Here is a 22,925-nt window from a genome sequence, read left to right on the forward strand (position 1 = left end):
GTCACCTGCTGCACCCATTGTTTCTACTTTGACGGCTACCCCTCGTTGTGGAAATGGGTTAATAAGCGTTTATGCCTGTTAGACGTGATCAATGGAATTACCATGTTGAATGCTAATCAGTTTATATCTCAATTAGTATGCGTCTCCCAGGGTAATGGTAGGTAAGTGATGAGACACTAATCGAGTGATGGTTTGGGAGACACTAGCTGGATGTTTCGTTCTAGCTTCGGATTCATTCAAGTATCCAGTCACCTACCAGATTGCTATTTCAATCGAATGCAGTTCCATTCCATTTAAAACGATTTCCGCTTGGTGATTATTAATTACCCTTTTTAGTTTAACACTGCTTTCAATTTAGCTACCAAGTTCAATTCTAACCCAGTTCTAGCCGGTTCTGTGAGAGAGACCGAAGCAAATACCTATATTATTTTGGAGCAATTTTCAATCATTCACTCTAGCTCCTTGATTTGTCTACACAGTCATTAATCAACCAAAATGACTTAAAATGCTAAGCTCAACTGGTTATTCAGGTTGAGCCCGAGTCGCTAGTAACAAATCGCTTCCATGTTAAAGCGAGTAAACTAATTCGTTCCAAAACCAGTAGCTTTAGATAAGTGATTTTTTCATTTTTTTTCTAACACTTACCCAGAATGTACATCATGGTGAAGCAGTTGTCGAAGGCGAATCCCACCAAAAACCGGCACAGTGCGAACTGCCAGAAGTTTCCGACGAAAGCGGTGACCACACCGGCGACGAATCCGATCACGTTACATCCGGCCAGCGCTGGGATACGGCCGTATCGATCGGCGATCCAACCGAACAGCAGCCCACCGACGATGGCACCGACGAAGAAGATGGACTGCGACAGGGTCGAGAGGTACGCGTTCTCGCAGACCCATTCGAACTGGAAGGAAAAATAGAGTATAGTACTGATTAGACTATTTGAAGATCGGCAAAAAAGTTAAGATTTTTGTTTCCGTAATCCCGAGAGATTATTAATCAAGATCATCGATGAATAATTATGAATTTCGGGTACTTTTAAAAACTAATGTTTCAGGAAATCTATTTTTGGCCCAATTCAACTTGAATTTGGTGACCTCTATGGCAAAATATAACAGATTCATTAGAACATTTTGAAATTTTATATTGGATAGCAATAAATACATCGCAAATTTTCATTAAATTGGGAAATAATAGTATTTGATGCTGGGCGTAACCAAAACAAGAGGAGTTTACGATTGTCCGACATTTCCCCGAATGAAATTTTCCCGATGGATTTTTTCCCAAAAACCATTTCCCCGAAAATTTTTTCCATAGACATATTCAAGATTTCGCTTAATTATCGATAAAATATACTGAATTCAGCAATTTTGATTATCGTTTCAAATGAACGTGTCTCTTATGAATGATTAGAATTGAATGCTATTATTTGACCACATTGGTAGTTTGTTAATCATAAGTAGAAGTCTTAGTACTTTTTGTGTAACAATTACTAATAACGTAAAATTTGATAGTTTTTAAATTCATAAACATTTTCTTCTTCTTCTTCTTCTTCTTGGTGGTATTTCATCCCCACTGGGACAAAGCCTGCTTCTCAGCTTAGTGTTCTTATGAGCCCTTCCACAGTTATTAACTGAGATCTTTCTTTACCAATGTTGCCATTTTCGCATTCGTATATCGTGTGGCAGGTACGATTATACTGTATGCCCAGGGAAGTCAAGGAAATTTTCATTACGAAAAGATCCTGGACCGACTGGGAATTGAACCCAGACACCTTCAGCATGGCTTTGCTTTGTAGCCGCGGACTCTAACCACTCGGCTAAGAAAGACCCCATAAACATCCTTTCTTTAAAACGCAGGCTGTTCTTCCTCATTTTACTGGTCTAATAATCATTGGCATCAAAATAGTTGACAATTTTAAAGTAAGTCTGGTCTTCTTTTTATCGTAGGCAGTTCTTTGAAGTATTGTTGCGTTAATATATTTTTTTTAAAGCTGCTAACGATTTCAGCAGAAATGTTCCCTTCTTTTAATAGAAAGCTGTTCTTCGTAAATAGATAAATCAATAAAAATCAATAGAACCTCTGTATTATTTTTCTTTTTGTAATTACATGCTATTCCTTCAAGCTTTATTTTTAAAGCGATCGTCACAGATTCTAATTGTTTGATCCAACATTTTTAAAGCTTTATTTGGCTTAAAATAAAGACATTTTTTAAATAGGTTAATTCTTTCCTATCTTAGTAGTAATTATAAGCAATTTGAGTACTCATTACTGACATGCACTTAAATAACGTTCATCAGAATTGTTTGTTTCCAAAACATAAAATGATATTTATCAGTTGAATTGATAGTGATTTTCAGAAAACTACCAATGAAACAGGTTGAAAAAGTATCAAGAAAGAAAACTGGACGTACTATTATGCAGGACAATATGTAACAGATTATATCGCTAGCTTAACGAACTTAGTAAGATTTAATAGGCTTAGTAGTTATAGCGTTTTTTATATTTTTTCTTTTTCAAAAATTTGATGCTCTGGGTCTATTGCCAGTTTTTAAGGCGAATCATGACCTAATACGTTTCTCAGCCCCCTACTCCGTATCACGTATGAGGGCGTCGCTTAGTCGGTGACCTCTCGTTAAGTAAGTGCTACCTCAACATATTCTTCCCCTAGCCCAAGTTACGACAAACATGGGCGTGGCCGGTAATAGTAATATTCATGGTTTTGGTCGGGGCGTTCTTTAGCTGGGTGGTTAGAGTCCGCGGCTACAAAGCAAAGCCAAGCTGAAAGTGTCTGGGTCCGATTCCCGGATATACCAATGTGAAAATGGCAACTTTGGCGAAGAAAGTTCTCAGTTATTAAATGTGGAAGTGCTAATAATAACACTAAACTGAGAAGCAGGCTCTGTCCCAGTAAGGACGTAATGCCACGAAGAAGATGAATTTGGTATTCTTGTTTCAGATTACATCACGAGTAACTTCCAATCCTTGTTCCTGAAATCATTCTTGATGACACTATCAAAGAAAAAAAAAATGAATGTAGCTAGTATCCAATCTACGAAGTATACAGTCACTAAGCTACCCTTTATAACACTTATAACCTTTTATGCCACACTAAACAATCACAGTCGATACCTTCTCCTATGTATGAAAAATTTGGCTTATTAATGCAGTTCTAACTTGATCATGTGGTGACTGGCGGGAAGAGCACACATGATAGAGACAAACTATCTCTGACTGCGTGTTGATTCCCAATATCTGTCATCGATCGATAGAACCGTTCGGTTGATTGCCGTCAGTATAAAAGCACATTATATCCCGGGACAAAAAATCCCGGGATTTGACAAATTTCGGGATTTTCCGTTTCCCGGGATATTAGTCCTGACATCCCGGGAATCCCGGGATTCCCGAACTGTACGTGGAATTTGATGGAAACCACTACACTTCAACGAAAAACTATGACATTTTCCCTCACTATCAAGCCTTATTTGATAAAATAGAAAAACATCATGAAAAAGAGAAGAAACGAGTTATTATTGCCATGAAAATACCAATTTATCTAGTAAGAAACACAAATTTTTATTGTTCTAGTTGCAAACTTCCAATGCTTTCTTCTTCAACATTAGTCGTTTTTATAAGCCTAGGTTAAGAAACCAAATTTAAAAGTACACCTTAACTTCAGTCAATAATGTTCAGTAAATTAACTGTTTGCATGACATTCTACAATACCTTCAATGATCTTTATTCATTTAATTTGTTCTAAAATTTTGACAACTTTTCAAATGTCTTCAAATGCAAATTACTTCAATATTATGACTTAGTATTTTAACATACTTCCATTCATAGGTGCTATAAAGAATATGAAAAACAAACCCGTCATCAATCAAGCTATGTTTCGATTTTTGATGAGTTACTTCATCAGAAAATCATATATGAAATGTGATTTGTTATAATTAACATATTATCATGGATAGTTACATTATCTGTTTATTTCATTAAAAAAACATTGTATTTTAAAATTTGTACTTCCATTTCAATCAAAATACTAGTTTTATTGAACATTTGTGAAATCCCGGGATCCCGGGATAAGCTCAGATTTTTGTCTCAAATCCCGGGACGAGCAAAATGGCCGGGAAATAGACACTCTAAAGGCACCCAAAATATCCAAGAGGACATACATGCAGGATTGCTTCTGGACGAATGGTTTCTCGGCATGCATATTTTATAGATTAGAAATAGTAGCATGAAACGAGCTCACCAATGGATCCGACATTCTTGAGCAGCAACAATCCACTTTCAGCTTCACTCGTTTGCTCGGCTATATAAAATCACTCAGAGAAAATAGGCGCGCGACCCGAGAGGGAAAACAACTGACGACTGCTCGGGCTTTCTTGACGCACTGCCCAGGAGCAAGCGTCAACGTCGAAAGATCAAAAAGAACTAATCGAACGCGGCACTTTTTCACTTTACTCGACCGATGCGCGACATGTTTGATCCTGTCCTCATCACTGGCCCCCGCAGGAGCAAGTGTCAAGGTCGAAGGATCAAACACAACTCTCTAACTGTTAGCAGTTGGGTGTGCCGATAAAAATGTTTATATAAACTTGATAAGTATTGTTTTCACGTAAAAGTATGGAACAACATTTTGATTCAAATTCCGAACAGCACGAGTAAATCGTATTCAAATGAATAATTTCGCAAATAAATTTATCTGAGCTAGTTTTACTGGTCTTGAAGTAGAGAATCATAACTACTCCCGAGGTATAAAATAGATTAGAAGATGATTGAATTGAATTATAATTGACTGCCATTTTGTGGTAATTTGATGATATATTTCAGCGAAACATTTCAACCTTACCGTCATACAAAAACCTAGTGTTCGGAATATGAGTCTGTTCGGAATTTGAGACAAAACGGTATTTTGTACAAGAGCCTTCTTTTATGTTTTGCAAGGATTTTGTTCAGCCAACTGACTTCACTCAAACTTGAAACATTTGTATAGATGTTTTTCAAGCCGATCGTTCAGCAGAACGAAGAGCCTTCTTGTAGCCTTCTTGAACGGCGTCTGTTCCAACTCCTTCTACATTGTTCATTAAAAAAAGTCAGATCGGGATTCCACCATGGGGTCCCTCTTGAAGTCTACATAGACTGCAGAGGATATGCTTTTCTAAAAACTTTCATAATGTAGGATGTTTCAGTATCAACGGCATCATCCAAAACACTTGGTTTTTCAATGAACGTAGTGTATCCATGAAATTTGGTCGCAATCAATTCAATATAGAGTTCTTAGTTTGTTGACCGGGGATTTCTGAAACGCAAAGTTTGCGAAGCTACACTCGAATGTTCAAAGAAGGTGTAGCGATGATCAAATAATGATTCCCCATTTGATACATGCCAATTCGTCAACTCGTGACTGATTCTGTTAGAGCAGAGCCTAATACTTCTTCTCTAGTTGGAATCTATGACAAAATTTCGAAAGCACAGAAGGTCGAAAGACAAAAGGTTGAAAGGACAAAAGGTCGAAGAACAAAAAGGGGTAAAAAGTCGAAAGGGCAAAAGTCTTTTTTCAAAGAAGGAAAAAATTCCCACTAAGCGAACCATTTTTGACCTTTTGTCTCTTCGACGTTCGACTTCCTTAGCTGAGCGGTTAGAGTCCGCGACTACAAAGCAAAGCATGGTAGGTGTCTGGGTTCGAATACCTGTCGGTCCAGGATCTTTTCGTAATGGAAATTTCCTTGACTTCCCTAGACAAAGTGTATCATCGTACCTGCCAAACGATATACGAATGCGAAAATGGCATCTTTGGCAAAGAAAGCTCTCAGTTAATAACTGTGGAAATGCTCATAAGAACACTAAACTGAGAAGCAGGCTCTGTTCCAGTGAGGACGTTAATGCCAAGAAGAAGAAGATGAATAGAAGCCCAACCGATAATGTTCAAGAGTTCATGAATTTAACGTTTGGCATCGATGTATCTTACCCTTAGCTGAGACATTCCTTTGCCACGTTGTCATTAGTCCGGGCGCTTTGAATCCCGTACATTGCCCTCAGTCCCCCCAAAATGTAGAAAATATCACAATTATGCATCCTCAGCGAAAAAATCGAAATTTATCTAAATACACCCGATTCTGTTTTTGCACGGGGGATGCGTACCGTGCAAAAAAAGTTTTCAGTTCAAAATTTCGCAAACCGTGTAAAAAAAGTAACATCATTTCTCGACGTTTCATGCAAAAATAAGGTTTTGGCAAAAAAAAATGTATGGAAACTTTTTTTGCACGGCCGTGTAAAAAAAATCCGTGCAAAAACAGAATCGGGTGTATATTATTAAAAAGGCGAGTGCCCGGCTTCCGAAGCATCCGAAAATTCTAAGCAAGACAGTATATTTTGTGCAAGCACGATTATAATGTATATATAAAAAAAAGTAAATTTTCAATAGGAAAAGATTATGATACGACCGTGAAACAATCCCATACACATTAGGGTGCGGCTTATTTTTCAAAAGTTCTCAAACCCTAAAATTCGTGTGCTCTACTGAATTTAAATCACAATAAAAGAGAAACCTCAAAATCTTAGCCAAAAATATTGATATTTAGAGGTGGCGCAGGCGTCTTGAAGGTGAATTTTCAAGTTATAAAAAATGACGTTCAGTGAAGTAAATATAACTTTGGTATTTTTCAACCGATTTTGAAACTTTTAGCAGCATTATCTTTCAAATTAAAATTATGAAAACTTTGTAAAACATCGAATTTGTCTAAAATCAAAACTTTTCTTAGTTAAAAATACTTTTATCCAAATTTTTCCTCATTTTACTAAAAATTTCAACTTTGTTCGACCATAACTTCATTGAAACTCAATCGATTCCGAATCTTTTTACATGTTTTTAAAGCAAATTCAGTTGATTTTAAACTGTTCATAGAACACATTTTTCGAAAAAATAATTTTGACTTGGGTATTCAACAAAAACTACCCAAAAACATGGTTTTTTAATGAAAAAATCAAATTTCTTTGGATTATTCAAGTTTTTTTTGCCGGAAATTGCATTTTTTCTATAAAACTAAAATATATAAAGCATCTTGCCTTAATTACGAGTTGAATAGTGCATATATTTTTTAACATATGCAAACATAATTTTGTTGAACAATTATTTAAAAATTGTTGCAAAGTCCTTCCCGAAGGTTTAACAAATGAGAAAAATCAGTTTCAGCTTTAGAGATAATATTTAACTGGCAAAAATTTGAAACACTGGCATTTTTCGTAAAAAAATCATGTTTTTGTGCAGTTTTTGCTGAATAACTTGGTCAACACATTTTTTTAGTGAAATGTGATGTATAAAAGGTTTGAAAACAATTGAATTAGCTTAAAAAGCATGTAAAAAGATTTGGAATCGGTTGAGTAATCATTAAGTTATGGTCAAACAAAGTTGAAATTTTTAGTAAAATGAGGGAAAATTTGGAATAAATTACTTTTAACTAAAACTTGTTTTGATTTTATACAAATTTAGTGTTCAACAAAGTTTTCACAAATTTAATTTTGAATGTATTGATGCTAAAAGTTTTAAAATCGGTTGAAAAATAACAAAGTCATGTGTACTTCACTGAGCGTCATTTTTTATAACCTGAAAATTCAACTTCAAGACGCTTGCGCCACCTCTAAACGTTAATATTTTTGGATCAGATTTTGAGGTTTCTCTTTTAATGTAATTTGAATTCAGTAGAACACACGAATTTTTGGTTTTGAGAACTTTTGAAAAATAAGCCGCACCCTAATACACATACAGTTCTTTTTTTGCTGCCGCAGTTTAAAAAAAAAAAGTTATACGAAGTCCCATAACCATCTATCCGATTATTAGACCAACTCCACCATATGCATAAAAAACTTGCTCTAGTTGGTGCTATGATCATCACAAACGATCTAACATTGCGCCAACCTGGGAAAGTTGGGACTGTGGAGCAAGATTACTCAAATCTCAAATGACAAGCAAAACTGGAAGGGTTAAATATGTAGGGCCCATTGCAATAAAGCCGGACAACAATCTTGAAAAATAAATGTTCGCTTCAATCGAATTGATACGGAAAGCCGTACCCCGCTGTCTGCTAGGAGATCTAACTGGGTGCAATACGATTTTACCAAAGACGATTACGATTGTTTGATTTGGTAGGTATCAAATATATCCAACGATTTAATCAAGTAAATCAAATACTCACATCGGTAGCTGCTGTTCGGTATGGCACGTCAGTGAAGTTGTACTCCCAGCCGTTCTTGCAGGACTGAATCGGCCAGGACGGGTCAGCCTTGCGGATGTTGTTGGCTAGCACTTCGGTATAGTTAACGGCATACATGGAGCACTTGCTGTACGAAGCAATGCCGTCGTCAAACTCAGTTCCATGTTCATACTGAACGGGAATTGCTAGGGCGCGTCTGGAATGAAATAAAAAGACATAAGAAAATTAATTGATTTAGATCGCACTCAAGTGATATCACGGGTACCACGAATTATAATGCCCAAAAGACAGTTTGCTGAAGTAGAAAACCTATCATTAAAAATGACAAGATTTTAACTTTTGCTTCGTCTCAGAGTTTGAGACCTGTTCGGTAAGTTTATTGAAACCATCAATTTAGGTGCTCTTTATGATTGATTATTGCAGTCGCAAAAAAGTAGAACGACACCAATTCAACCTGTCCAACGAGACGTTTGAATCACAGTCAATAAAAAATATAATCCATCGACTGAACATTAAATGCTGCAACCAGTTTGACCAGTCAATCATTGAGTAGGAATCCAGACGATTAAATGTCAGTACAAGCTGAGTCATTTCGTTTTGGCAAATTGAACTAAAGTCCAATATGTACCATAACACTTGTTTCAAGCACCATAATACCGCTATTACTCAATTTAGAGTTGCTCAATCCATAGTAGTAATCAAAAACACCATAGTACGTTTAGTTTTCGAGATATTGGATGTTATAAAGGAATTATTTAAAGATTTCAGCATGCAAGTTTACGCTTGATTTGCATAATTTACAACAGAATACAAATCTTATGTGTTAAGGAATAACTATCAACAAAAAATATAATAATATCGTTGCCCAAAAGTGTTTTTTTTATGATTCAGAAAAATATTTTACCTTGTCCTATAAAGGAAACAAATGGAGACTGCAGGCATGTACAAAATAAACGATTTAATGGATATTCAAATGTGCAATTTAAATTAAATTGTATCTCGCATGAAAACATAAGCCCTGCATTCTGTATGCATGGTGAAGCTTGTATCACTAAAAAGTTTGATAAATTATAGTTTAAATTTCATGTGAACATTAACAAAAGTATTTTTTACAACTTTGTCGACCAGTAGTTCAAAATTTTGACTTAATGGATGATTTCTGAGAGCCACATTTAGAAACCCAATATTTACTAAAGACACATAATTTGATACTTGAGACACAAAAAAATGCGGGGAGACATTGGGCCATAAGGTAATTTTGGGCCACTTTTTTTACAGCAAACCAATATAATAACCTTTTTTTCTTGTAATGTTATCCATTTAATCACCAAAATGCAGTTAAGAATGGAATGTGCTCGGTTTACTTCTGATAATCAAATTTGTTCATTGGATCTTAGCATTATTTCCTTTTGTTTCACATATATCGCAAAAAAAAACTGGTTCGCGTGCCCATCAACGTCCTTGAGGATTAAGTGAATCGAACTGGAAACATTCCTGTTAATTGGGACTCCTTCTGAGGTAAGCAAAAACGTTCATCCTTGAACTTGTTTTGTCGGGAAACTGGATTGGTTTCAGCTAGCAAACTCAAAGTAGCATTCACCATTCACTTTTTATGTTCTCCATACCATTTTGTCGTCAATTATTCTTCCTTCGGGCCCTACAATAAGAACATCCGAACCAAACTCAATAGATGATGGCGCATATTTCCATTTTATGAATGAATCCATGGGATACCCAAAACGAAGAAAACATGTTATTTCAATGGACGTATCCGTCTTCGTAATAGTGCTAATTGAACCTTTGATATCCTCATTCTAAAGCATCAAATCAGCTCAAACGGAAAGTTGAAAATCAGCTTTTTTATGCAAGTACCTAGGATAGAGCGCCTACATGTGTCCGTGTCGAAGTGACGTCACTGTTTTACCTTCGGGAATAGGCGCGCTTTGCTCGACCGGTGACGGGTTGAACGACTGGAGCTACACAGAAAAAAATATTTAATTTTCAATGTGATGTAAACTGAAGTCTACTGTAAAAATAAATCAATTTCGTGTGTTGTTACAGCATCATGTAAATTTAAATAAATATACATTCAATTTTCAACTAAAAATGGTTGAATATTACATGATCGTGTAAATTTAAAGTGAATTAGATTGAAAAATAATGGATTGGTCGTTTAAATTTAGGTTTATTTTGATGCTCCAAATATGTGCATGAAAATAAACTTAATTTTACAACATATTTTTAGCTGTGTAGTTTTAGAAGGTTCTGTTCTAGCTGAATTGAGACTTCAATGTCACAATTGGAGGGGAACCCGTTTGGTTGACTACAAGAAGGGATCGTGTTTTCGATTACGCAACATTGAATAAATTGTGTTTGGTTACATTTCTTCAACTGATAAAGTGAATAAGCCAAAGCTTTAGAAATCATTAAGGCCGCACGGGACGGGACGGTGTTTTAATCACCCTCTTCATTTGAAGAAGCAAATCTCAAGTACCACTCAATATATCGATGCGAAAAATGTATCACTATAATTATATATATTGCACAACCCAATAAATTTTCAGTTTAATCAGTTCACTAAAACTAAAGATTTGCTTCTACAAAGTTTTGATGATAATTGTTAGAGTGAGAAAAAAGATAGGGAAAATAACACGGTCTCCCGTGTCACCTTAACACAACAGAAACAGTAGCATTTGCAAATCGATTAGCGAAATTTCGTTCTTCTTTTCCATTCTCCTTGTACCCGTCTTAACTCATTTAATACACACTCAATCACGATTTGCTTGTACGGTTTTTTTTATACTGGGTACGAATTGTAAATCATAAAAAATACCGAACTTTCAGCTTTTTGATTGAAAACTTCTGAGGTTCAGTAATAATTTTTACTTTCTACTAAACTACGGCAGGTGTCAGACCCAATTTTGCAACATTACCGAACAGGCCGAATAGTCAGTAATAGTAGTTTACGGAACAAGTTGCAGAATGATGATTTTTACAGCACGAGTTGTAAATTTATCCTACGAGGCTTGCCGAAAGTGCTCTTGAAAAAGTAAGATGAATGCTAGACTTAACTATTTTATCACTTCTGGTAGAAAAGTATTAGTGCATGATATACTGGATGTTCCTACCGGAATCGATAGCCAGTGGCCATGTTCTTAAAATGACCACAATAGTGTCCAAACTGAAGCAGATATATATTCTATCAAATAAATCAATGGAACGATTTTTGGAAGTTTTTGATGAGGTTTCTTGCGTTTTTCTTATAATTTCCTTCTTGAAATACCCTAGATACCCCGGCAAATCCGGAACCACCAACTAATTCAAAATTTTTAATGCATGAATCAAAAATATAACTCATTCGTTATTTTTCCTGAAAATTTCATCAAAATCGATCCAACGATGGCGAAGCACCGAGTATTGTTAAGGTTAAACACTAGAAGGATTTCTAATCTATAGAGAAAAGAAGAGAAGAGACTGTAACAAACATGAATCTTAAAAATATATTTTTCTGGAATTACTTATTTTACCACTGACTTTTTTGTTTCTACGCTAAAAGACCTTCTTATTGCAGTCTGTTCACTAGACTGATGCAAATTTTGAATTTTTCGCTCCCTTATGCTTAAAAGGTGTCAATTATGATGAAAATCATTCTCCCAAATTTTTAAGTGATTCGGAAGAAATTTGACTGAGCACACGCCAATTGAAGTTAATATGGAGATTACTATGGAAAAGGCAAGCCTTTTGTGTTCAGTCCTCCAACTGCTCGTCATTATAATATATGGAAAAGTGAATAAACTCTTCTCGTGTGAAATTTCCCCAGCTACAACTTTGCCGATGACCACATTTTGATGGGACGTAAGGATGATTTGTCATTATTGACTCGAAAGTGTAGATCATGCTGAGATGATCATTCAATTATGTTCAGAGCAACACTGCTTTTTTGCTGTAGAACATAGTAGCCTGGATTACTTTGATCTATTCTTCCCGCCAGAAGCACCACTGTTGCTTGCCGAACAGTTGGTGAAGCATGCTGAATGCAAACCCAGTTTATGATGATGAATAACAACTTATCCTGACGTCCAATCAAAATGTGGTCTTCGGCAAAGTTGTTGCTGGGAAAATTTCACACGAGAAGAGTTTGTTCACTTGTACCACTACTAGAAACTTCGCGGAAGGTAAAAGTTCACCGTGAGCTTAAAGGCACACACAACTTAAAATCCTCATAATACAATAAATTGAAAAACAACTTAAATTCAAATGATATTCCCATATTCCATGATTGCATTGATTAAATTCTGTTGATCATACTTTTGGATTTTTTTTTTTCGGAAATCAAAATGATTTTATTTGTAGCTATTGAGTAAAATTATAACAAGCATATCAAGAACATATTTTATTACTTTCAAAATATATTGAACTCTTGATGAAATGTTTGAATTTTTTTTTTTAAATAAATTACATATGCTTGTCCCATTCAATGTATAATACAGTAATAAGAAGGGTATATATTATGTTTTCCCACAATCAACCTATCATAAAAGACAAGCCTGATGGAATTAAATTCACTTCGAAATTGTTTTCTCGTTGGTTACACGGAAAATGAAATAATTTACAAATAAAATTAAATATTCATGTTTCCAAAAGTACCATATAAGTACTCAAATTTTATGTTTTTGTTTCGGTAACCCGAAAAGGATTCGAGAAAAAATAAAAATGTCAAAAATCAAATGAAAAAGATCAAAACCAAAAACCAAAATTCATGTATTTTTGAATACAAATAAATTGTTGCATGTGCAACATAAGGAAACTCGATTCCGTATTTTTAACCCCGTATTTGCTAGACGGAGATTAAAATTTTCCTGAAAATAATTCTATTGTAGCATTGATTTATTCTACAAAATCCACGTTAATCGCAATTTACGTTTGTAATCGGAGACGAACCAGCCAACGGCTGAAAGTCTCGATAATAAAGATAATAATAATTACGTTTGTATGATTCCTGTGATTCTCTATGGATGGATTTGGATCAATGCAGATTTCAGAGTTGTTGTAGATTCTAGTACAATAATGTTCAAATATAGGTAGCTGGCATTTCAGTATTACATTTATTACATATGTACCGTTTTGGGTGATATTGCAATAGCTTATACACTCAATGGTCAAACGAATCTTTCCGCTATTTTCTCCCATGCTGATGTCGGACACTGACAGTTTAACCTGACAGTTCGTAAAACGACATGAAACAGCACTATTGAATTCGCTACTAAAATAAACTACTTGTCCGATAGATTCGGTGAACTATCTCTTAATTGAATTTATGAATATTTTCCTTATAAACCCGTGTAAATATTGTCGGTTTTGCTGAACTATTTCCGAGTGAACAGTTAGACACATGAATTAAAAAACCAACAATTTGCTGCTATTTATTAAAACTTACAGATTATTTACACGTGCGCTGAAGTCATTGATATTATTGAAATATATTGTCTAATAGCTTAAAATATATTTAGTAGAGCCAAAACATAAAATAAGTACACATAAAATTCGAAAACGATGGTTAAAATGTCTTAAATTAGTCATGCAATTTGTTCTGTACTGTAGGCTAAATTAAAACTTAACCTAAGAAACCACACGCTTAGAAAGGAATTCGGAAGAAGATAAGAAAACTGAAGATTTGTAAGTTAAAGTTAATAATGATAATTCTAAATGTAATCCTAACACTGAAATATATTACAGTTAAAGTTGCCCTGATACCACAACCCGTGGTACCGCTACTAGAAAATTCAGTCCAAACAATTACAATTTAATAATAAATTATAACTGATTTCGAACGCATGTAAACAGGTCACTTCTTAGCATCGATACAGATCTAGGACAGGACATGACAGCTCAACTAAGAGTACCCCGTTATTTTTCAGTCGATAAACTTGACGATAGAAAAACCAGTTTTACCAGTATTCTTTCTAAGCTAATTATTATTTATTTAGTTGGTGTTACATCAATTAATTTGATAAAATCTCGTTAACGATGTTACGCCAATTTACTCGGTCCATGGCTGTGTCTCTTCAACTTCGATTTTGGCCCACGTTCTCCAGATCGTGTTGCACCTGATCAATAGGCCGTCCCTTATTGTTCTAAAATGCGAAATGTTATAAGTTTTTCATTTTAAAGTGCTCGTTTTGGTAAGAAAAAAAATCAGGTAAAAATTTGAAGTCCGTACGTGGACGCTAAGTGGTCCCCCAACGGCCTTGAAGGTTTCAGGTGTAGATGATCCCTAAGCGCAAATCAAGTTCGCTACTCTAGTGCACGCTTCTTGAGCACGAAAAGTCACTAGTAACAAAGTACGCGATAAAGTTACAAAGTTACTGTTAAAGCATAGCATAGCATAGACTGACTGTACATGTCAATGGTTGCTACTCCGTGATTGATCAGAACTGGTAATAATTGCACTGCGATCCAAATGAATAAGGGATGGGAGTTTCCGCTTACTCTCGGAGTGCAATTTTAGCAGATCTAATATTATTGATCAATAACGGCGCCGGCCAAGTCCTTACAGTCAGTTGGGATAGGAAAGGAGTGTTAGGGTGTAATGATTGTTGCTTCTAGAGACCGAGAATACCTCTGCATCTCCACAATCACCACAGGAGGGTGTTTATTAGTGGAAAAGGAAAAGATCTGGGAGTCACCTTTGGTCGGTGATGCGATCCATGGATAAGGAGGAAAAATACGATTTATATATTAAGCTAGTTGTTAGTTTTGTCTCAAAAAGTTTTTGGTAGAAGATTTAAAATAAACGTCAACATCTATAATGTCGAACCATTCAAAAGAAGTTTTTATGAATGGCGAAAAGAGAAAAATATATGCGTTTATTTTAAATTATATGAAACAGGAATAATGCCGGCACTTGTAGTGACGAACCATACATAGTTTGTTTGAAAATTACATAAAAGTATTATTGAACATGTATGCCTCAAGAAGAAAAGTCTTTGGTAGAAGTTTTAAAATAAACGTCGACATTCATAATGTCGAACAATCCAAAAAATATTATAAGTAATGTCAAAAATTTTATATGTATATCAGAATTGTATAAAACAGGCATAATGCCGACACTTGTAGTGACGAATCATACAAAGTTTGATTGAATATTACAAAAAAGTAACGCTTTCATGAAAAAATGTGTTATCATAAGCATGAAACGAGCTCACCATTTGGTAATCCATCCTCGACTGAACACGAATATCTTTTCGCACTCACACAGCGCGAACAGCAAAACTACTCGGCGCCCCGAAAACGAAGCGTCTTGTTTGGGCTTTCCAAAGCACTGCCCAGCAAAACCCGCGAAACGAAAACCAAACTCCCGGCGTCCCGAAAACGATGCGTCTTGTTTGGGCTTTCCAAAGCACTGCCCAGCACAACACGCGAAACAAAAACCAAACTCCCGGCGCCCCGAAAACGATGCGTCTTGTTTGGGCTTTCCAAAACACTGCCCAGCACAACACGCGAAACAAAAACCAAACTCCCGGCGTCCCGAAAACGAAGCGTCTTGTTTGGGCTTTCCAAAACACTGCCCAGCAAAACCCGCGAAACGAAAACCAAACTCCCGGCGTCCCGAAAACGATGCGTCTTGCTTGGGCTTTCCAAAACACTGCCCAGCAAAACCCGCGAAACGGATACCAAACTCCCGGCGTCCCGAAAACGATGCGTCTTGTTTGGGCTTTCCAAAGCACTGCCCAGCACAACACGCGAAACAAAAACCAAACTCCCGGCGCCCCGAAAACGATGCGTCTTGTTTGGGCTTTCCAAAACACTGCCCAGCACAACACGCGAAACAAAAACCAAACTCCCGGCGTCCCGAAAACGAAGCGTCTTGTTTGGGCTTTCCAAAACACTGCCCAGCAAAACCCGCGAAACGAAAACCAAACTCCCGGCGTCCCGAAAACGATGCGTCTTGCTTGGGCTTTCCAAAACACTGCCCAGCAAAACCCGCGAAACGGATACCTAACTCCCGGCGTCCCGAAAATGATGCGTCTTGTTTGGGCTTTCCAAAACACTGCCCAGCACAACACGCGAAACAAAAACCAAACTCCCGGCGCCCCGAAAACGAAGCGTCTTGTTTGGGCTTTCCAAAGCACTGCCCAGCAAAACCCGCGAAACGAAAACCAAACTCCCGGCGTCCCGAAAACGATGCGTCTTGCTTGGGCTTTCCAAAACACCTAAAGTTACAAAGTTACTGTTAAAGGATACAAACTCTAGTGGAATTAAATGGTATACAGTTAACTCTCCCTTACTTCGATATTCTCGATATCGAGTTAGAGAACCATAGTAAAAGTTGGTTTTCATGGCTAACTCGATAGTCCCTTGGAACGCAATTGCACTGCTTTTGTGTTCTGTAACTCGATACCTCCCTAACTCGATGGTCCCTTCAATATCGAGTAAGGGAGAGATGACTGTAGTACTGAATTCGGGTGTTTATCTACTTATTGGAAAAATAATCAAATAATACAATCCATTTCCCAACATCTCAAACTTTCACTTGCAACCAATTTCAAGTGCAATGGGAATCCCCATAAGATGGCCAAAACAAATGGCGTGCCGCCAACCATGTCATGGCTTACATGTACGCTTATACACAAAAACAGACTCATGGGTATCATGGCAAAGTCCAATGGGACGCAATCGTCAATGCGTCATACAAACTCCACAGCTTGCAGTGAATTCCCCAGCTCATATGAATCAACGGCAAACGACCCTCGTTAACTCCTCCATTCCGTCACTCGATCGCAATCTACCCCATATGGCAATATTTATCGCGTATAATCGGCGCAGCTTAAACGTAAACTTTTCGAGCTTCAAAACACAGAGCCGCCGTTTGTTCGTGATCTATTTGATGGGGAGCCATGCCTGCAATGGATTAGCAGTGAAGTCACACAACACGCTACCTACCTACACCCTCACCGATGCGCGTCACGAAAGCTTGGAACGCTTGATCAGGAAGTTTACATCTTAATCTGTTCCAGTTACACTTTTGACTTGACCGTATAGATCACGTGGAATATGAACTCGCCCAAGGGCGATCAGTGTTTTCGGACTGGCAGACGCCATGGCGCTATATGGCGGTAGTTCGTGCTTCGTATCAGGTTTTAATACCGAGTCGTAGGAATATTCGTGGTGCCGATGACAACTATTCGATTTTACTGCCTTTCACATTTTACGCCGTTTTTCGGAACAAACGTTTTAATGAACTTCAGGCAGCATATGTTATAAAGTGATCGTGATGATGACGGACGGGTTCTGTAGATTATACGCTACGACAAGCAACACTATTTTCCGTTAAAGTGACTTAATAACATGGCTCACTTCCGGGATTCTTAATATAGCACGGGCCATTAGGGATATATTACTTGTGTATGAGCATGATTCAACTAATTATAAGTCAGCTTGATTTACAATTTCGTCTGGTTTTATCCGGGACTTCCCGTAAAAGAAATATTTTAGTATAGTATACTTATATGGAATAATCTGATTAGTGAAGATAGGGCTGATGTATTATTGCATTGGTACCTCGCGTACATGAGGGAATCAAATAGCCTCATACTATCATTACTTCCTCGTGAAACCAACCAGGGTATGAGCAACCTCAGAATAATCAACTTAGATAGAAGCTTTTGTCGTATGTCGACAAATAACGTTTGCATCTGCAAACCTGGAGTATCTGTTCTCCATCATCGTCCGAGTGCTAACGAAGGACTCCGAGCTGAACTGAACCCTATGGCCGTCCGGCAATCTAGGGCGTTGATAGGCCCTGAAAGTCAACCAAAACAATCGCCATAGACCACTACAACGGAAAAGGATTAGCGATTGAAACTCGGTACGTGAAATTCAGTTTCAACGGAAGAACATGCATATTCTTCGATGTACTGAAGGATCATAAGTTCGATATAGTAGCGCTGCAGGAGTTCCAATACAAGTTATCAATGGTGAGAACGATGGGTTTCTCAACCGGTGGTCCGCGGACCCCTAGGGGACCGTGACGACTTCTCAGGGGGTCCGTGAAGCCATTGTAAATGTGTCATTTTTCATGATAAATAAATTCAAGGAATCTCTACATCTTTTGTTCTGCATAGTAGAGGGGATCAGATTGTTTATATGAAGAATATAAAAAATGGACTTTTTTATGAACTCAATGACTGATCAATACTTGCAATGTTTTTCTGCCAATAAGAGATTACAATCCCATGATTTTTTTTTCAAATCTGTCAACTAACCTAATCTCGTTCCATAGAAATTTCCTGACATAGCTTTGGCTTAACCATTGGCAGGTTTTTCAACTACCTGGCGATAATCCCGGAAAATTTCTTGAAAGGTTCTTAGCGAACTATATAGGGAATTGAAGAAATTTGAAATTATTCTATGTTTATAAATAATCATACCAATCTTCTCGAATTTATAAGAATAATTTTAGTGAGAGGTTTGATTAATTACTGCCGTAGTGATCCTATAAAGATATCTGCAAAAATTCTTGATCTGACAAGACTTTCAAAGACTTCCTGGCGAAATTTTAACGAACTACTGCAACGGCCTTCAGTTGGCTTCTAAAAAGCTTATTTCAGGTTTATGAAATTATTCTAAGCAGCTTGTCTTTCTTTGGGAAAAAATCTTGGCGAAAAATTCGAAGATTATGATGGAAAGCATGAGAATATCCAAAGAAATCTTTCAAATCTAGTAATTGGATTTCGAACAATACTTCATTGTACTATTGTTAATATTTTTAACAAGCCAGCAAGAACTTTTATTGGAAGCATCTCAACTACCTGGTTTTCTGCTGATTTTGGCAAGATGCTTTTGTTTCTAAGTTTATTATTGGACTCATAGAAACATATTTAGTTAAGGCGAAGTAGGCCGTCATTGAAATTTGTACGCATCGTTGATGATTGTTGCTAATTCATCTCACGATTTCGAATCAAAGAAAATCAGTTGGTTTTGCACTGACACAGCTGAAAAAGTATCAGCAACTTTATGCATGTTAGCGCGTACAGTGATACATTTTCAAGTCAATATAAACTATCAAGACTGAGTTTTATTACTTTGAAATGCAAGCTGAAAAGTCATCATTGTTGCCAAAACGAATGACGGGCTACTTAGCCTTAACTCTTGGTAAGATTCTTTGTAAATTTAGTGGACTCTAGATGATTTTTGTAGAAGTATTGCATTATCTGTTTGTACACACGTATAAGAATTTGTAGAGTTCTCTGCAAGTAGGTGATCACTTAATTACAGCTTCAAACCGCACCACCGACGACCTACTAAAATCAGCACATGCTCTGTGTGTGGAGTATATAGAATGCTAAGACATTACCCTTGGCTTCAGATCTTTTTCTCCCCGGAACCACTTTATGGTATTACTTCGGAAAGGGCTTCTCCTAGCCATCTTGAACAATGTTACAGGGCATCAGCCTTGGTAGGGAGTTATCCCATTCCTGTTGCCAACCTCTAAGCTACTACTCGAGTTGCGGACTCTTCCGAACCTCTTTGGTTGAAGCATTGAATTAATGCTTGATTATGAGCTCGATGGGTGTCATCCCGGCTATGATGCAAACGACCTCTTTAGAAACCATTCGGTATGCGCTTGCTTTTACAGGTATATTCAACGTGGCTAGTGAAACTGAGCTTGTCATCGATCATTACCCCAAGATATCTAAGGGATCGCTTGGACTCTATGGTGCAATCACCTACCGAGAGGAGCGGACTTTTACCATCACCACACCAGTCTTGGAAAGGGCTAGTTCCAGTTTGCTAGAGGCAGCCAATTAATCGTTCCATAAAAAATATAAAATTTCCATAAAAAATGCAAAATTTGCCAGTAAAGAAACAAGGGTAAAATCAACAGAAAATTCACATAAAAAATAAAGAAGTGCATAGAAAAAACAAAATTTTCCATAAATAAAAAAATTTTGAGCAATAAATAGATTCAAAAGTGCAGTAGAATCGACAATAATCTCACTAAAAAATATCGAATTTTACATTTAAAAACCTCAAAATGTCCCTATTTTCTTCACAAAAAGCAAGAAATAATTATAAATTTTCCACAAAAAAGCCAAAATTTGCAATAAATAAATAATAATTCGCCCACAATAAATCAAAAATTTCCTTAGCTTAGCTTAGCTTAGCTTAGACTGACTACACATATCAATGGTTGCTATTCCGTGATTGACCGAAGTCAGGGAAAATGCACAAAGAATCAACTAGAAGTTCGGCTGGGATTGGCCATAATCTTCTTCAGTGTGCATAATTCAGTGCCTCTATATATACATAATCAATAACGGCGCCGGCCACGTCCTTGCAGTCAGGTGGGATTGGGGGAAGGAATGTTAGTGTGTAACATTTGCTATTTGGAGACCGTGTTTGCCTCTGCATCTCCACAAAGATTACTGGGAGGGATGTTTGTTAATGGGAAGGATCGTTGGGTCACATGATTCACTTTGATAAGCGATTAGACCATGATAAATAATTATTTGTGAGATATAAACATGCTTATATGTAAATATAATATTTCCATTTGATATGAACAATATCTATGTAGAGAAAAATTATGCCGACACTTGAGGTGACGAACCTTTCAAAGTTTGTTGAATAAAGTGAACCTTTCGGAAGTCTACACTTGAAGTGTCGAACCATTCGAAGTTTTATTTTTAATTACAAAAATAAAGGTTAAAAGAAGAAGGTGTATTTAATAAAAAAAATTTAGACATAAATAATTTATGAATCAGAGTTTATGTCGACACTCACAGTGACGAACCATTCATATTTTTTTGAAACATCATATTTACATCTCACCGTTGTAACGATTAACGGTACAGTCATACATATTTTATAGATTAGGAACAGTAGCATGAAACGAGCTCACCAATTGATCCGTCATCATTGAGCAGCAACAATCCTCTTTCAGCTTCAGTCGTTTACTCGGCTATATAAAAGCACTCAGAGAAAATAGGCGCGCGACCCGTGAGGGAAAACAACTGACGACTACTCGGGCTTTCTTGAAGCACTGCCCAGGAGCAAGCGTCAATGTCGGAAGATCATAAAGAACTAATCGAAAGCGGCACTTTTTCACTTTACTCGATCGACGCGCGACATGTTTGATCCTGCCCTCATCGCCAGCCCCCACAGGAGCAAGCGTCAAGGTCGGAAGATCAAACACAACTCCACCCACAATAAATCAAAAATTTCCATTCAAAAAATCAAAAAGAGCAATAGCAGTAAATGCAAAGTTGCAATAAACAAACCCAACTAAGCAATTCAAAATGACAATCAATATATGAAAATGTTGTAGAAAATTCCAATATTTAAGTAAAACTTTCCATAATGAGTAATAATGTGTGTAAAGAATTTCATAAATTTTTAGTCAAACTGAAGCATTGTTTTCACAATTGGAGCTAATTAGTCGTCGTATGTAGATGTAGTAATTGCATTTTAGTGTTCGATAATTAATTACGTAAGAATTTAGGGGAGGGGAGAGCGGGGAGATAGGCCGGGTTTGAAAAAATATTTCTTGCCATATAGAAAAAAATAATATTTCATACAAAAAATCATACATGGAGGGGAGGCGAGGTTTCGAAAAAATCACAAAAAAATGTTTTTTAATACAACCCATCGTTAGGCGCTAAAATTTTAATTATTTCGGCAAAGTTGAAATGAAACATGGAACATGGGATATCTAATCTTCCAATATTAGGAACACTTATGTCACTGCTTGGGTTATGTCCAACTACATTGATGGTAGAAGCTTATGCTCTCATGCCCCACCAGCCAGGGAACTGGTGTTTACTGCACTTTTGAATCTATTTATTGCTCAAATTTTTTTATTTATGGAAAATTTTATTTTTTCTATGCACTTCTTTATTTTTTTATGTAAATTTTTAACTTTTATGTTAATTTTACCCTTGTTTCTTTACTGGCAAATTTTATATTTTTTATGGAAATTTTATATTTTTTATGGGACGTTAATATTTTAGCCTTTGCTAGACCTCATCCATTCTTCAACAATGGAGATAAAGTACGCTGAGTTCAAATCTACTTCCAACATCGATTCGCCATGGACCCCATCGGAGGGGGTAGCCTCAGTAAGTAATCGTACATCGCTTTTCAATATATCGGGCACAGCATTGAACCTTGAGGTACTCCCGCGGTAATTCGAAAACTTTCCTGCCCTTCCTCTGCTTCATATAGTAGAATCATATCATTAAAATAGCGATGAAGTGCGTGGCTATCGCCTCCCAGCTTGCGCTAATAAACACATTCTTCACATCTAGAGTGACAACTGCACAGTAACGGATGCCGCTTCTCTTATATTCGATTGCCACTCTAACTGTCTGAACGACAGACTGGATAGCATCCAGAGTAGATTTACCTCCCATCCCCAACCTCTCCAACAACTTACCCGTTGTATCTAGTAGACAGATATGTCTATACGCCGACGGGTTACCTGGTTATTTCTTCGCCTTCAGTAGTAGCAGTATTTTTTGTCGATCCCATACATCCGGGAAAATTCCTTGATCTATGGAGCGATGCATCGCGGTTCTGAACATGTCCAGATCGCATTGATTGCCGCTTTTAGAGCAACATTCGGGAACCCTAGCAATGCAAACTAATAGAAATGGCACATCAGGATTGATGCCAGTAAGATCCTGATTATGTGGTGTCCAGCCATTT

The 22,925-nt window shown here is 36.9% G+C and overlaps 1 protein-coding gene across 1 annotated transcript in view; it reads right to left on the reverse strand.

The window, feature by feature from the left end:
- LOC5575942 (organic cation transporter protein) overlaps positions 1-22,925 on the reverse strand; it is a 147,282-nt gene that overhangs the window by 57,768 nt on the left and 66,589 nt on the right. The window contains exons 2-3 of the mRNA XM_021843476.1: positions 8,199-8,412; positions 646-904 (exon numbers count right to left, since the gene is read on the reverse strand). Coding sequence (XP_021699168.1) covers positions 646-904; positions 8,199-8,412 — 473 coding nt within the window. The remainder of the gene's footprint in view (positions 1-645; positions 905-8,198; positions 8,413-22,925) is intronic.

This window comes from Aedes aegypti, chromosome 2 (assembly GCF_002204515.2).
Source record: "Aedes aegypti strain LVP_AGWG chromosome 2, AaegL5.0 Primary Assembly, whole genome shotgun sequence".
Classification (NCBI taxonomy): Eukaryota; Metazoa; Arthropoda; class Insecta; order Diptera; family Culicidae; genus Aedes; species Aedes aegypti.